The sequence below is a fragment of the Gymnoscopelus braueri genome, assembly GCF_963280865.1.
Source record: "Gymnoscopelus braueri genome assembly, chromosome: 5".
NCBI classification, from domain to species: Eukaryota; Metazoa; Chordata; class Actinopteri; order Myctophiformes; family Myctophidae; genus Gymnoscopelus; species Gymnoscopelus braueri.
Genome location: NC_137606.1, coordinates 45,707,207 through 45,720,902, shown reverse-complemented (window position 1 = coordinate 45,720,902; position 13,696 = coordinate 45,707,207). Strand labels below are relative to the sequence as shown.

Sequence of the window (13,696 nt, the reverse complement as noted above, 5' to 3'; positions counted from 1 at the left end):
ATCTCACGACTCACGGGGCGGCAGGCCCCTAAGCCAGAGTGTTTCATGAGCATACCTGCATCTGTGTTAAGCGGATGTGCGAATATTTCCACAGTCCCAACAGTCCTACTGAAAACTGAAGGAATAGCCTAAACATTCACTTTGAAGATGTCACAAGAAACAAACAACCATGATATACCTTTTAAGTCAGTGTTTAGTGTATCTTAAGCCTGATGTATACATCGTTAACCTCGTAATACAACAACGTCACGAGTCGACACATTGAAAATAGCTGTTCTACAAGCTCAGAACACATTGCATTGACGACACATTGGGAGCTTGTAGATCAACTATTTTCGGCGTGTGTCACCATTGTACGATGCTGATTCTGTTGACACACAGGTAGAACCAAATTTGAGCTATTATGCTGGCTGCAAGTCAGCGTACCAGTCAGTGTGGAGGGGCCTTTTACAAGCCAATTTCTAGGGTTCCAGTGTCTCATAATCAGCCTATGATTCTGACAGGGATACACCATTTGGTACACTCATATGCATTTTGACAGGGGTAACCATGGTTTTAAATTTAAAACCATGGTACAATATTATTGTTTAAGATATTTTCTTGTAAAATGTAAAACAATATATAAATATATAATATTGATTTGACATTGTTCTAATCCGCAAGAAACATTTTTTTGTTTTACCAAACTGTTAAACAACACTGTGTGTGTGTGTGTGTGTGTGTTTGTGTGTGTGCGGTTGCCTTCTAAGCAACCACACAAAAAATATTAATTATTATTATAACAGGCCAATAATAATGATATTGGGACCCCAAAGGAAACAAGCCATAGTGCTTTCTTGGGTTTATCCTTTTAGCATCCTTTTGTAAACTGTTAATAAAGTATTCACACACACACACACACACACACACACACACACACACACACACACACACACACACACACACACACACACACACACACACACACACACACACACACACACACACACACACACACACACACACACCGTCATCAAGTGAACTTCTGTTGTGACGACGTTGCTGCTACTGTTGTTCTCACAACCCACATCACGTGACTGACCATGGTATCACGTGACTCGAGCTGACGGGCAACATCCGTCACGTGACCGAGGCATAGGCCCGAGGTGACGGTTTTTAAGTGGGATCAATTGGCTTTTTGCCACGTTGCATATCCGCTCTAAATGAGAACCAGCGGACACGGAAACGGTCTGTGTGCTTGCCTATAATGTGCGTGCTGGAACTAACCGGATACACTTGGTTGAGTAGGCGGGCTCTACACAGGATGGCACCAGTGGAAACTCGCGATGGAAACCAGGCTTTCCATAGGTACTGCGGGAAGTGAGGTTACGAGTACGCTAGCAGCAGGGTTGCCATGTCCGCTTATTATAAGCGTCTTTGGGCTTATTTTTCTGTAAAGTTGCTTGTAATTGATTGATTGATTGAATATTAGACAGAAATATAAAACAGCACGAGTACACTCAAACACTTTGTCTAAAAGGATAACACCAAAAAAAGTCCTTGCGGTCTTGTTTCCATTGGGGTCCGACTCCTAGGTATTCAATTCATCAACATATAAAAATAGCACCAAACATGCAATATCATATATCATCACAGGGTTAGGTAAATATTGTTAGTTTGCGGGTTGTGGTTTTTTGGGCTTGTTTCTAGAGTGTAGTTGTTGCTTATTTGGGCTTGTTTCCTAATGTTTAAACCAGCGGTTCATCATTTTTTCATGTCAAGGACCCCCAAATTAATATGTATTTGTCCACAGCACAATTCACAAACCCCCCCCATCTGAAAATAAGTTGTGCCGGGGACCCCCCATACAATATTTGTGTTGTTAAAATGTTCCAAAATAACCTTAACATTTACCCAAGATTAAGATTTTTTCAAATAACCGTAGCCTAGTCGCTTCTTTGGGTTTGTTTTCCTATCTTATTGCTTGTTTCTCTATTTGGGCTTGTTTCTTTGCTTATTTGGACTTGTTAACTAATGTTGTTTAAACCAGTGGTTCTCAAACATTTTCATGTCAAGGTCAATGACCCACAAATTAATATTGTAGATCGACTATTTTCAAATAGCCAATGGGTTAGAGTGCTCATGTGACCTATTATAGTCGCTTCTTTTGAGCTTGTTTTCCTACACCCGGTTGCCTGTTTCTCGCACAAAACCTGGCAACACTGGTAATACACTATCAGTAGTATTGTGACCAGGCAGACAGACAGACATTACAGTAAACAGGCGGCTCTACATCAGAACAGTGTGTGTGTGTTTACTGTGTTTCTAGTGCCAGGAGGAACAACAACAACATGGACAACTCCGGGAAGGAGAAGGAGGCCGCGGCGCTGATGGCCGAGGCCGACAAGAAGGTCAAGTCGTCCACGTCGTTCTTCGGACAGATGTTCGGGTGAGTGTAATATAAAGAAAGCGTTAGCAGTTAGCACTGGAAAGCTAACGGCGATACACTATGAGCCAACATCGCGGAAGAGGCGGTCGCGTCGCCGATGCATCATTTAACAGCAGATCTCCAAGATCACAGCGCGCCGCACGCGATGCGCTGTGTGGCCTTGTAGATCTGCGGGGTTCTGTGCGCGACTCCGCCGTACGGCAAAGTATGATTGATTGACAGTTTGCAAAAAAAAAAGCACAGAAAGTACAGTTCAATACTAAAGGATGCTAAAAGAATGAAGCCCAAGAAAGCACTATGGCTTGTTTCTAGCCGTAGAATATGACTCTCGTAGATGTATTTTATGATTCTGACATTTTTCTTTATGTCAGAATCATAAAATACATCTACGAGAGTCATATTCTACGGCTAGCTTGTTTCCATTGTGGTCCTTGTGTATTCAATTCATCGTAACATTTAATGACAAATATACAATACTATGCAAATACATATAAACGAGTAGTAATCAAAAAAGATGATGTACAGTAAACAGGGGGGGGGGGGGGTCTGGTGATAGGATGAGGTATATCATGCTTAAGGGGAAAAAACAACACCACTTGCTATTTAGTTAGCATGATGCTAGCTCTCTGTCAACATGATGCTAGCTCTCTGTCAACATACCATAATCGTGTAAATGAGACGTTTTAACTGTCGTATTGCGACTGTACTGTAAGCAGGGTTGTTGCCAGATCTAATCATTGTGGGATTGTGGCGCTTACATTTTTGTTTGTTTGTCTTTAAATGTACCGATGAATTGAATACACTGGAGCACAATGGAAATAAGGCTTCAGGGCTTTTTGTATTGTCCTTTTAGCACCATTTGTATAATCGTACCACTGTACTATTTGCAAACTGTTAATAAAGTTTTCAATCAATCAAAAAACAATTACATTATAATATGAATTAGTCGTTCGGCTTACGTTAGCCACCTAGCTGTGTGTATCATTGCTATTATCTCTAACATAACCACTGTAGAACTGTCACAATACAGTCACTACTACCGTTTCAGTCTTTATTCAATGTATTCAGTACAAAGGCTTCATCACATTATAAAATAAAATAATTAACAGCAACTCACATTTTGTATTATTATTATTGTTATTAGTCTCGTTGATTCAAAGGCAACCACTGTATAGTACTAACTGCACCTATTTACTATCACTATTCTACTTGTCCTGTGTTGATGCAGTGGCTCCTCTAAAATGGAAGAGGCTTGCGACATGTACGCAAGGGCAGCAAATATGTACAAGATGGCCAAAAATTGGTGTGGTAAGAGCAATTTGTTTTCATGTCTCAGTGTAAACACAGTCTTTTTAGTTCTTTGTTTTGTAGTTATTGTTATTGATTCCTTCCATCTTTTATTCAAAATCTGCATTTCAGCTGCAGGAAATGCCTTCTCGCAAGCTGCCTGTCTTCACCTACAGATGCAGAGCAAACACGATGCAGCGACTAACTTCATAGATGCTGGAAACGCCTTCAAAAAAGCAGATCCACAAGGTAATCTTTACTTGGTGTCACAATTGTATGTCATCATGACAACACACAATTGTAATGCCCTATTTCACAACACCAGCTTCCAGCTACAGTACATTGATGAACTAGGTATATAAAGACAGGTATGTTTTAGGGTCCTGCTTAGAACGTGTGTCTAATTGTCTGTTCTGTCAACAGAGGCCATAAACTGTCTAAACCGAGCTATTGAGATATACACTGACATGGTAAGACTCAACAAATTCTACTTAGTTGGGTTAAATAGTTGTGATAGTTAATGTTGGGCCATATGTCTTCCCACCTACCCATTGCAATTGTTTTTATTCATGCGGCACCATATGTATGTATACTGGACTTTGTATATTTGATGTGTTTGTGCTTTCCTGTTATTGACCTATTATGTGTTCCTTTCCTGTTATTCACTCCTCCCTATTCTCTTATAACTCTTTCTGTAACTGTAATATCTCAATACAAGCCAAACAGATATATAGAACATTGAACTTTGTCCATTTTGGGCTGATTCAAGGTGAAAGAGTTAGAGAGGAGATGATATTACATTTATATATGTCTTTATATTTTACTTTCCCATACATTATTGAAAGATCATTATGATTTGTCACTTAGAGTACGTGAATGTGCAGTGAAATGTTAGTGCAGCAGATCATGCCAGACTGCTACAAGACATGTCGTCCATATATAGTACTAGATATAATGGCAGATTATATTGTGCTGTGAGGTTGGAGATCGACCATTTTACTGTAGGTGTGCGACACGGCGCGCAACCAAGTACAAATTGGCCATCAAACTACAATACAATTTCAACTTGAAAACATAGTCGGGCCAGTGCCCACACATCCATAATGCTAGACGGCACATCTTTTATTGTACATTGCTCAGCTGTACCAAATAGAGCAACACCGTGGACATGTGGTAGTGGTACACAACGGGGCTTGGTAACACTTTGTCTATTCGACCCACTTTGGCATGGCGACAGGCGACTAGTTCTGTTCCGACCGCCCAATACAACGAGCTGTAGCGTGTCAGTTTAGACCGGAGTGACTAAACAATCCCTGATGATGATGGGGACAGTATGGCTTGCCGAAAAGAACATATTAACAAGCTAACAATTAATCACTTCATGACACGTTGGCTTCCAGATCGTTCTTTTCGGTAAGCAACACTGTCCTAACGTATAAATTAGGGGCTTTAGTAGCCATCCCAGGCATAGTTCTACCAACCTGTACAAATCTCCATTAAACACAGAGGATTTTACTGTGCAGCTGCGTGCAGTATAATGCGTACACTAGTGTATAGTTACCCAATAGACTAACTAAACGCCATTCAGAAATCGTGCCTCCCTTGCAGTTTTAGATAATGAAAGATAAGTGTATGATAAAACAAGATCTGTTGTTTTCTTCCACAATTTCTTCACCATCTGTGGTTTCCACCACGTCTCAACTTTTTGGGTGATATCATCTGTTTTCCTGTTTCAACAATGACATTCACCTGTCCCTTGGTGAAAAGATCCTACTTGACTAGTGGCACAAAGCCAGCATTACAGTGTGACAGGCGTTCTCACTATAAATATAACTTGTTTGGTTTTGTATTTCCCTGCACACACACAGCCTTTCACTTCTTTTCTCTTTGATTTATTATTATGTTTCTTCTTATAGGGGAGGTTCACCATTGCAGCCAAACATCACATCAACATCGCTGAAATTTATGAGACTGAGCTGGTAGACATTGATAAGGTCAGAGGAAATACTCATCTTTTAAATTAACTTTTCATATTATTAGGCATTACACTGTGTCTGCAACTCAAACTTTCAAAGACAGTAACATGTCACCCAAAGGTGAGTGTTAACCATGTGTAGCGGTTTAACGTAGAAAATATTTAAATCAAAACCAAGACTGGTTAAATTCATGTACAGTCAAACAAATGTAAATTATTTTAACCCAACACATAAAACATAAGTTCAGCACTCCAAACACAATTGACTCGGTTCAACAAAAGTTTTTATTGAAAAGGATTTGTTCAGTTCAGTTCACACAACACACAGTCCCATACATGAACTTAAATTCCACTTCAGGTTGTTCAATACCCCATGTAAACGTAAAAGGGGCGCCTTCTGCCTTGTACAGCAGTTTATTACCTTCCAAAAAGAACTCTACTTCAGGATTCAGTTTAATAACCAAAAACAAAACACAACAAGGAAGTGTTCCAACAAGGAAGCGTTCCAGTCGTGCGTGTGTGTGTCAGTAGCGTATGTTTGAATATTTGCTATTTTCTGCAGGCCATTGCTCATTATGAACAGGCAGCAGACTATTACAAGGGAGAAGAATCCACGAGGTAGTATTTCATTTTTGATTTATTACTCAAAATAAAAACCGGAATGGTTGTTTGGATCCTCTTTGAATAATTGTATATTTTGTATATGACTACAACCTTTTTTTTACTTAATATTTCCTTTACAGTTCTGCAAACAAGTGCCTTCTCAAAGTTGCAACCTATGCAGCTCAGTTGGAGCAGTACCCAAAAGCCATTGAGATTTATGAACAGGTGTGATGACACCCTTTATCAAGTATGAGGTTGAATATCCTTACTGTTAATCACTTTGGGCATGTAAGCTGCCTATTGTCTATTGTTCTCAATATTGTAAAGCACTCAAAGCTACACTCGATATGTATAGGGATATAAAATTAGAAATTATTTTTATTCTCTGGTTGAAGGTTGGAACCCATGCGATGGACAGCACACTGCTGAAGTACAGCGCCAAGGACCACTTCTTCAAAGCAGCGCTCTGTCACTTCTGTGTTGACATGCTCAATGCAAAAGTAAGATATGTTTTTATTAAGTAGTATCAGACTGGATTGGCCAGTCACCTCTGTGGTCAGCACATATCCCAGGACAAACATTGCTGCTGGGTTTCATTGTTGTGCTGTATTTGTTTATTGTAATAACATCACAGCTGTTGCAAGCCGTAAACTTGGGCCCCCGTTAAATTACACCCGGCATTAACAAGCTTCATGGGTGTTCGTTTTGTAATTGGATAGCTGAAAACTGCATTAAAGTCAAGAGTAGATGAACCCAAGATGCAATAGTCAAAAACACAATGGACATAATGAGTGGGAAATGCAATATGTGAAATACTCTTTCATGCACACAGATCCAACTACGAAATGTACACTACACAAACAATTGGTAGATACTAGGCTGCCATCTTTCTAGAGGATGAAAGAGGATGTGACAAGTGCCACAATATGCACGTTGCATGAGAAAGTGATATCCAATTTCATGTATTGATGTTGAACTTTGGTAAACCACTGTAGATGGTGCTAGTACATGTTATATTATTGTTTGATTATGAAAGAGGTTCTGATGTTGCACCGAAATCTGAGACCTATTGGATTCTGTGAGTTTAGAGGGAACTTATTTGGATGAAAATAACATAATACATTTCACTTTCCAAATGAACTCTTATTTATACATTTTTCCAAGCGAGATTATGCAATACTGCCTTCCGAAAGATAATTGACAATAATTGGACCTATATTTTGGCCTGGTACTGTAGCTATACAACCCAAGGTTCAACATCACTTTAATACCAGGTGGAAAGGTAATCCAGATGAATACTATCTGGATATGAAACACATGTTAATACAAGTGTTAAGTGCTCAACACCTGTTTTCCGACGCCTGGTGGCGCAGGGGTAAAGTACAGTACCTGTCCACCCCGTGTCTCCTAGGGTAGTTAATACCCTCACAAAAACATGTAGTAATCCTGGTCGCTATACCGCCTCCCCCACGACAGCCTGATGGAGGGGAAGGGAACTGGGTGGAATAACGTGTTCCTTCCACGCGCTACCGGGGAAACTCCCCCCTGTCAGGTGACAAGAAGGTCAGTTGGCTCTCATGCATTGAAGGAGGCATGAGCTTGGCCCTGGCCTCCCTAGGCTGTGGGGTACTGGTGTAGGGCTGGTGTAGTGCCCAGGATCACTTAGGAAATTGGCACTGGGTGAAAAAAATGGGTTACAAAAATCGTGGGATAAAAAAATTAAGAAGTACCTGTCCACCACTTGGAGGAAGATTGCTGTAAAACAATTGGCTACAATAAATTTAATTTAAAACCAAAAGAAACAACCAAGGGAAATGCCATACTTAATTCCCAAATGATGAAGATAATTGACAATATTATGACTTATATCTTGGACTGACATAGCTATACAATCCAAGGTTCAATGTCAGTGAGTACCAAGTGGAAAGGTAATCCAGGTTAATACGACCCACCTGGATATAAAACGCTAATGTTAATACAAGGATTAAGTGCTCAACTCCTGTTTTCACCACCAGGGGTTGACAAATCACAACTTTGACACAATGAAAGGTTCAGTTCACCCCAAGATGGGAAGTTCAATTTAGCTTTGAAGATGTATTACAAACCATCTGCTTATCAGGTTGAAAATGAGAGTGTGAAATGCCTGTAATGTCAAAGCTAATGTGTGTTTTTATATTTTCATCTTCATGTCGTCCCCTAGCTTGCTGTGCAGAAGTATGAAGAAATGTTTCCAGCCTTTTCAGATGCTCGAGAATGCAAGCTTTTGAAGGTAGGTTAAAAGTCCTTTTAATGAACCATTTAAAATTTTGCAAGCTCTGATGTTGTCTCTAATGTATAATGGTATGAATAATATACACTTTAGAAACAAACCCATCCAAAGAGTTGGTCATAAACATTTTATTGAAAAGTATGGCACATGTGGTGCGGTGACAACAGCGCATTAAACAATTAACAGATAAACTAGCAACAACACATCGCAGAACATAATTATGTACATTCATTTTAGAGCATGTTGGAATCTAAATGTTATGCTTATTTGATAAAATTCCTATTTGGAATGATTGTCCTGCTGTAAAGTGTTTGCATCTCTAGCTGGTTTATCAGCATCGTAATCTAATAAGACCTCCCCCCCATTCTTACAGAAACTTCTAGACGCCTTTGAGGAACAGAATGTGGATGCTTATACTGATTCGGTGAGCAGATGATTGAAAATGGGAAAATTACGTGATAAATGTATTATTAATAGAGCCCGACCAATCTATCGGTTTGGCCAATATATCGGCCATTATTTGACTTTTTCGATTACATTGATATCTGCAATTACGCTGTCAATGTGGCCCGATTTGTAACCACTTTCAATGAAAATGTTCATGTTTTCAGAAACTTAAAAAAAAAAAAGGATCTACAAGCTCAAAACATCATGCTTGTAGTTTGGCTAATTTTGAAAAATTATAATGTATCTTCTTTTGATTATTAGCTGTTGGTAAAAGTAGCTATCATGTTTGATCACTAGGTGTCAGTATGTCCTTACCTTCTTTCATGTGTGTGTCAGGTGAAGGAATTTGACACTATCTCCAGACTGGACCAGTGGCTCACTACCATGCTTTTGCGCATCAAGAAAACCATACAGGAGGACGAGAGTGACCTGCGTTGACCCCATCACTCCGGCTCCTCATCAATCCTTCATAAGCACATTATTTACCTCCCTGTTTATGTTTGCCTTTTATCCTTCTGTGCTTTTCTTACCACGACCCCTTTAATCTTCATTTACCGAAACTGTACAGGACCTGCTTACCAAGTGCAGTGGTTATTTTCCTTGATCGTTTCACAGTCCCTACTCTCATCAATTGTCGTCTTGTGAAAAACACTACTTTTACGAGTGCACGCCACGCTTATGCGTAACTTATGCTTCATTGTGCGCTGGTGTCACGCCGTCGAACAACTAAGTATAAATAAGGGATGGTGTCATGATACTCCTGTTAATGCAAACTCCGCGACCATCAATACCAAATATACGTCATACCAGCATACTGCTGTAGAGATGTTCTTATTTTTAACAATTCAAAACAACGGTGGGAGGATGTCAGTGGATTACATTGGCTCTACAAAGTATATTGTATATAAAAATAAATAAAAGTAAAACACTGGCCTAAATCAGCCTTTTACCTGAAGTAGACTGGTTCTTCTTGGCACTTGGGAGTACTTAAAAAAGTACTCACTTCAGTCATATGTGCATGTCATCTGTCACTCATGGCTATGCTGTGCAATGCAACTGCATGGCTCCCAATGGTAGAAGCAAAGATTTGAACAACCCTCTGCCTTATACTGCGAAATTCTCAGGAATTGTCTGCTGGATTTGATGAAAATTTAAGCATATCTATCGTTAATTCGTCACTCTCACATGGAAGTTTTGTTCCACAAAATAAGACATGATCAATTATCATTTAAAATGCAGTTTTTGTTTGAACACCCCCCCTCTTTTTCTTTAACATGTTGTTCTGTCATGATTGATCAGGCTGGATTTTCTTTTCTTTCTTTTTTTTAGGCCTGCGTATGATGCAATACAGAAAATAAATGAGCTTTACTAATTACAACACTGTGTACAGGTCATTATCATGGTCACATTTTACCGCCTGATCTGTCCACAGAATGACGGTCTTAAAATAATGATGTAAATCCTGTTAATCTGTCAAACGTTTGAATAAAGTGAACTTCAAATCTGTATTAATTGGAGGCGTGCAGTGGTGTAAGTACATATACTCAAGTACTGTACACTTTTTTGTTATTTCTTCATATATATATATATACTTTTACTCCACTACAATTATTTGACAACTTTAGTTACTAGTTACTTTTAGATTCTGATTATTACAAAACATGCATTACCACTTCAGCTCTGTTTACATTTCGGCCATTTGAAAATAGCCAATGCGACGCATTGTGAGCTTGTAGATCTGCTATTGTCAAAAGATTTTATACATTTGAAAACTTGTGAAATGGGGCATTCTGCATAATTAGTTCTACTTTTGGTACTTTAATTACTTTTGTACTTTTACTCAAGTACATCTTTAATTCTGTATACTTGTAACAGAGACATTGCAGTATTGATACTTTTACTTAAAGGTAGGGTAAGTGATTTACTTTGGTTAAAATAAGTGTTAAATAGCTCTATTCTGATAGTACTCATTGCTATATAGAGTGTTTGTTCAGTAAAAGGAGTCCCATGTCTCTCCAGCTCTTTATTTTCAGTGCTCTCTCCTGATTGGCTTAAAATGTGTCACCTACTTCAAAATGTACTATATTCTGTTTACTGAAGAGCTGGAGAGAGCCCTGTGACTGAACAAACACTCTGTAGCAATGATTACTATGACAATATAATACTTTAACCTTTTTATCATTAAAAGAATAATAACCTACCTTTAAAGGTAGGCAGGGTAAGTGATATTTTTTTGTTAAAACAAAACTTTTTGTATTAAAAGGTTAAAGCACTATATTCTGATAGTAATCATTGCGTGTGAGTAATCATGATAATTAGTAAATTCAGTAACAGGAGTCTCCCTGTCTCTCCAGCTCTTTAATAAACAGAAAAGTCTACATTTTCAGGTAGGTGACAACATTTCAGCCAATCAGGAGAGAGCACCCATTTATTCATTCATTTGTGTAGTGTTACAGTTCCAGATTTGTTCCAGATCATTTCTTTGTCATCACTTCCAATTTCACTTGTTTCTGTATCCTGACTATCCTGATTGAATAAAATTGGTATCCTGACCTGAAAATGCATTTTCTGTTTAATAAATGTGATTGATTGATTGATTGATGTACTTTATTTAGTAAGACATGAGAACAACAGTACATGGAAGTACAAATTCACAATATAAGGTCAACTAAACTGGAAGGCTCAGAATAAAGAACGAAGCTTGTTTAAAATGAGATACCCCCGCACACAAATCATGATGACAGACATAGACACAGTATAAAGAGCTGGAGAGACATGGAGACTCATGTTACTGAACAAACACTATAGCAATGAATAGAATACTATCAGAATATAGAGCTATTTAACACTTATTTTGACCAAAGAAAATCACTTAACCTACATTTAAGTAAATCATGTCAGTAGCCTACTTTTACCACCACTGGAGGCGTGTCCTGTCTGCGTCTCATCCTCAACTGATCTACAATCACATGAAACACCTGCGCTGCATCATCCATCCAGCACAACGTTTAACGTAAGCGGTAAAGAAGCAGGTACAGACATTGGGATTAATAATGTAAATATAAAGACGAATTTTTGGGAGATTGTTGAGTGATGTTTGCACACCTGTCGTCACTGATGAGTGCATTTGAAGACCTTGTCTGTTTGGATTCAACTCTCCAGTAAGTGTTGAACAGTAACACTGTTTCTTCTCGGCATCATGCTTTAGCTTCAGAGTAGCCCTGAAACGAACTTCAACCTGGTGTTTGTACTTTCTCCATTTTTAGCCCGTACATCTACATAAACGTTCAGATTTCAAATATAAAGTGCTTACCCCATGGCCATGGATGTTACAATTATGTACGGGCCCTCAGAAGTACCCGTATCTTCCGTATTGTTCAATAAAAAGCATTTTAATCCGATCGGTGGCTATTTTCTCCGTTCTTTTTCACCTGTCAACTACGCGACCCTATCGGTTGGGAGGTGTATTGCACTCTGATATATTATAACTCAAAGAGAGAAAATATCCACCGATCGGATTAAAATGCTTTTCATTGAACAATACGGAATATACGGGTACTTCTGAGGGTCCGTACATAATTGTAACATCCGTGGCCATGGGGTAAGCACTTTATGTTTGAAATCTGGACATTTATTTAGATGTACGGGACCTGGCCGTAAATGGAGAAAGTGCAAACACCAGGTTGAAGTTCATACATGACTGTCATGAATCATGATATGACAGTCATGTATCAGGGTTACTCGACAATGCTTTAGCTTCAGAGCAGGGTGCAGATTGCTTTTCTGATGCTCTCAACGTCAAATAAAATGCAATTTAATAAAAATAAGACGAAGCATCTATAACATTTATATTACTTTGACTTGTTGGTGATCGGTGTTTTTCACGTGTGGCTTCGACATTCATTGTATGTTTGTTTGTATGTTTTACTTTAAGTAAAAGTATCAATACTGCAAATACTCTGTTACAAGTAAAAGTCCGGGATTCAAAATTGACTTGAGTAAAAGTACAAAAGTAGAAAGTACTCTATATGCAGAATTTCCCATTTCACAAGTTTTCAAATGTTTAAAAATCTTTTGAAAATGGCAGATCTACAAGCTCATAATGCAGATGTGAATCATTGTAAATAGATGTAGATCGGCTATTTTCAAATGGCCAAAATGTGAGGGCTGAAGTGAGTAATGTATGTTTTGTAAATAATATGAAAATCTACAAAGTAACTTAAGTTTTCAAATAATTGTAGAGTGGAGTAAAAGTACAATATTTGCCTGCGAGATGTAGTGGAGTAGAAGTAAAAGTACTGAAAATTGGAAATACTCCTGTGAAGTAAAAATACCTCAAAATTGTAATAAGTGCAATACTTGAGTAACTGTAGTTACTTAAAGGGCAAGACCACTTTGGTAGAGGTTTGGATTGTGTAGTTACCTTGCCATGATGTAACTCCAAAGGTGGACAAGAAATAAAAAATAATCGCTCCATTGATTAGAAATTGATAATTCAAAATATGCTCCTCATTGACTTACATTGTACGGTAAAACAGCTCTCAAAGTCACTCTTTTAGCACATAAACAAACGCAAACAAAGTTGATTCAGACAATATAGAACATCACCAAACCCAGTACTGTTTTTCTTTTTAAATAAAAATCTTAACTTCCTGTTGATTTTGCTATTTTTATTAAGAAGAAAACC

General features: G+C 38.4%; 1 protein-coding gene across 2 annotated transcripts; it reads left to right on the top strand.

Moving 5' to 3' along the window:
* The first annotated feature begins 2,237 nt into the window (after positions 1–2,237).
* napab (N-ethylmaleimide-sensitive factor attachment protein, alpha b) lies at positions 2,238–10,517 on the top strand. 2 transcript variants are annotated; one of them, XM_080428840.1, is made up of 11 exons: positions 2,238–2,428; positions 3,657–3,736; positions 3,848–3,964; positions 4,139–4,185; positions 5,632–5,709; positions 6,253–6,308; positions 6,434–6,518; positions 6,689–6,793; positions 8,494–8,562; positions 8,936–8,986; positions 9,346–10,517. In XM_080428840.1, the coding sequence occupies exons 1-11, from the start codon at positions 2,331–2,333 to the stop codon at positions 9,445–9,447; spliced, it is 888 nt and encodes a 295-aa protein (XP_080284966.1). In that variant the 5' UTR covers positions 2,238–2,330; the 3' UTR covers positions 9,448–10,517. The 2 variants fall into 2 exon arrangements, with proteins under 2 accessions (XP_080284966.1, XP_080284965.1); XM_080428839.1 differs by having other exon boundaries at positions 3,657–3,964.
* The last annotated feature ends 3,179 nt before the right edge of the window (positions 10,518–13,696 follow it).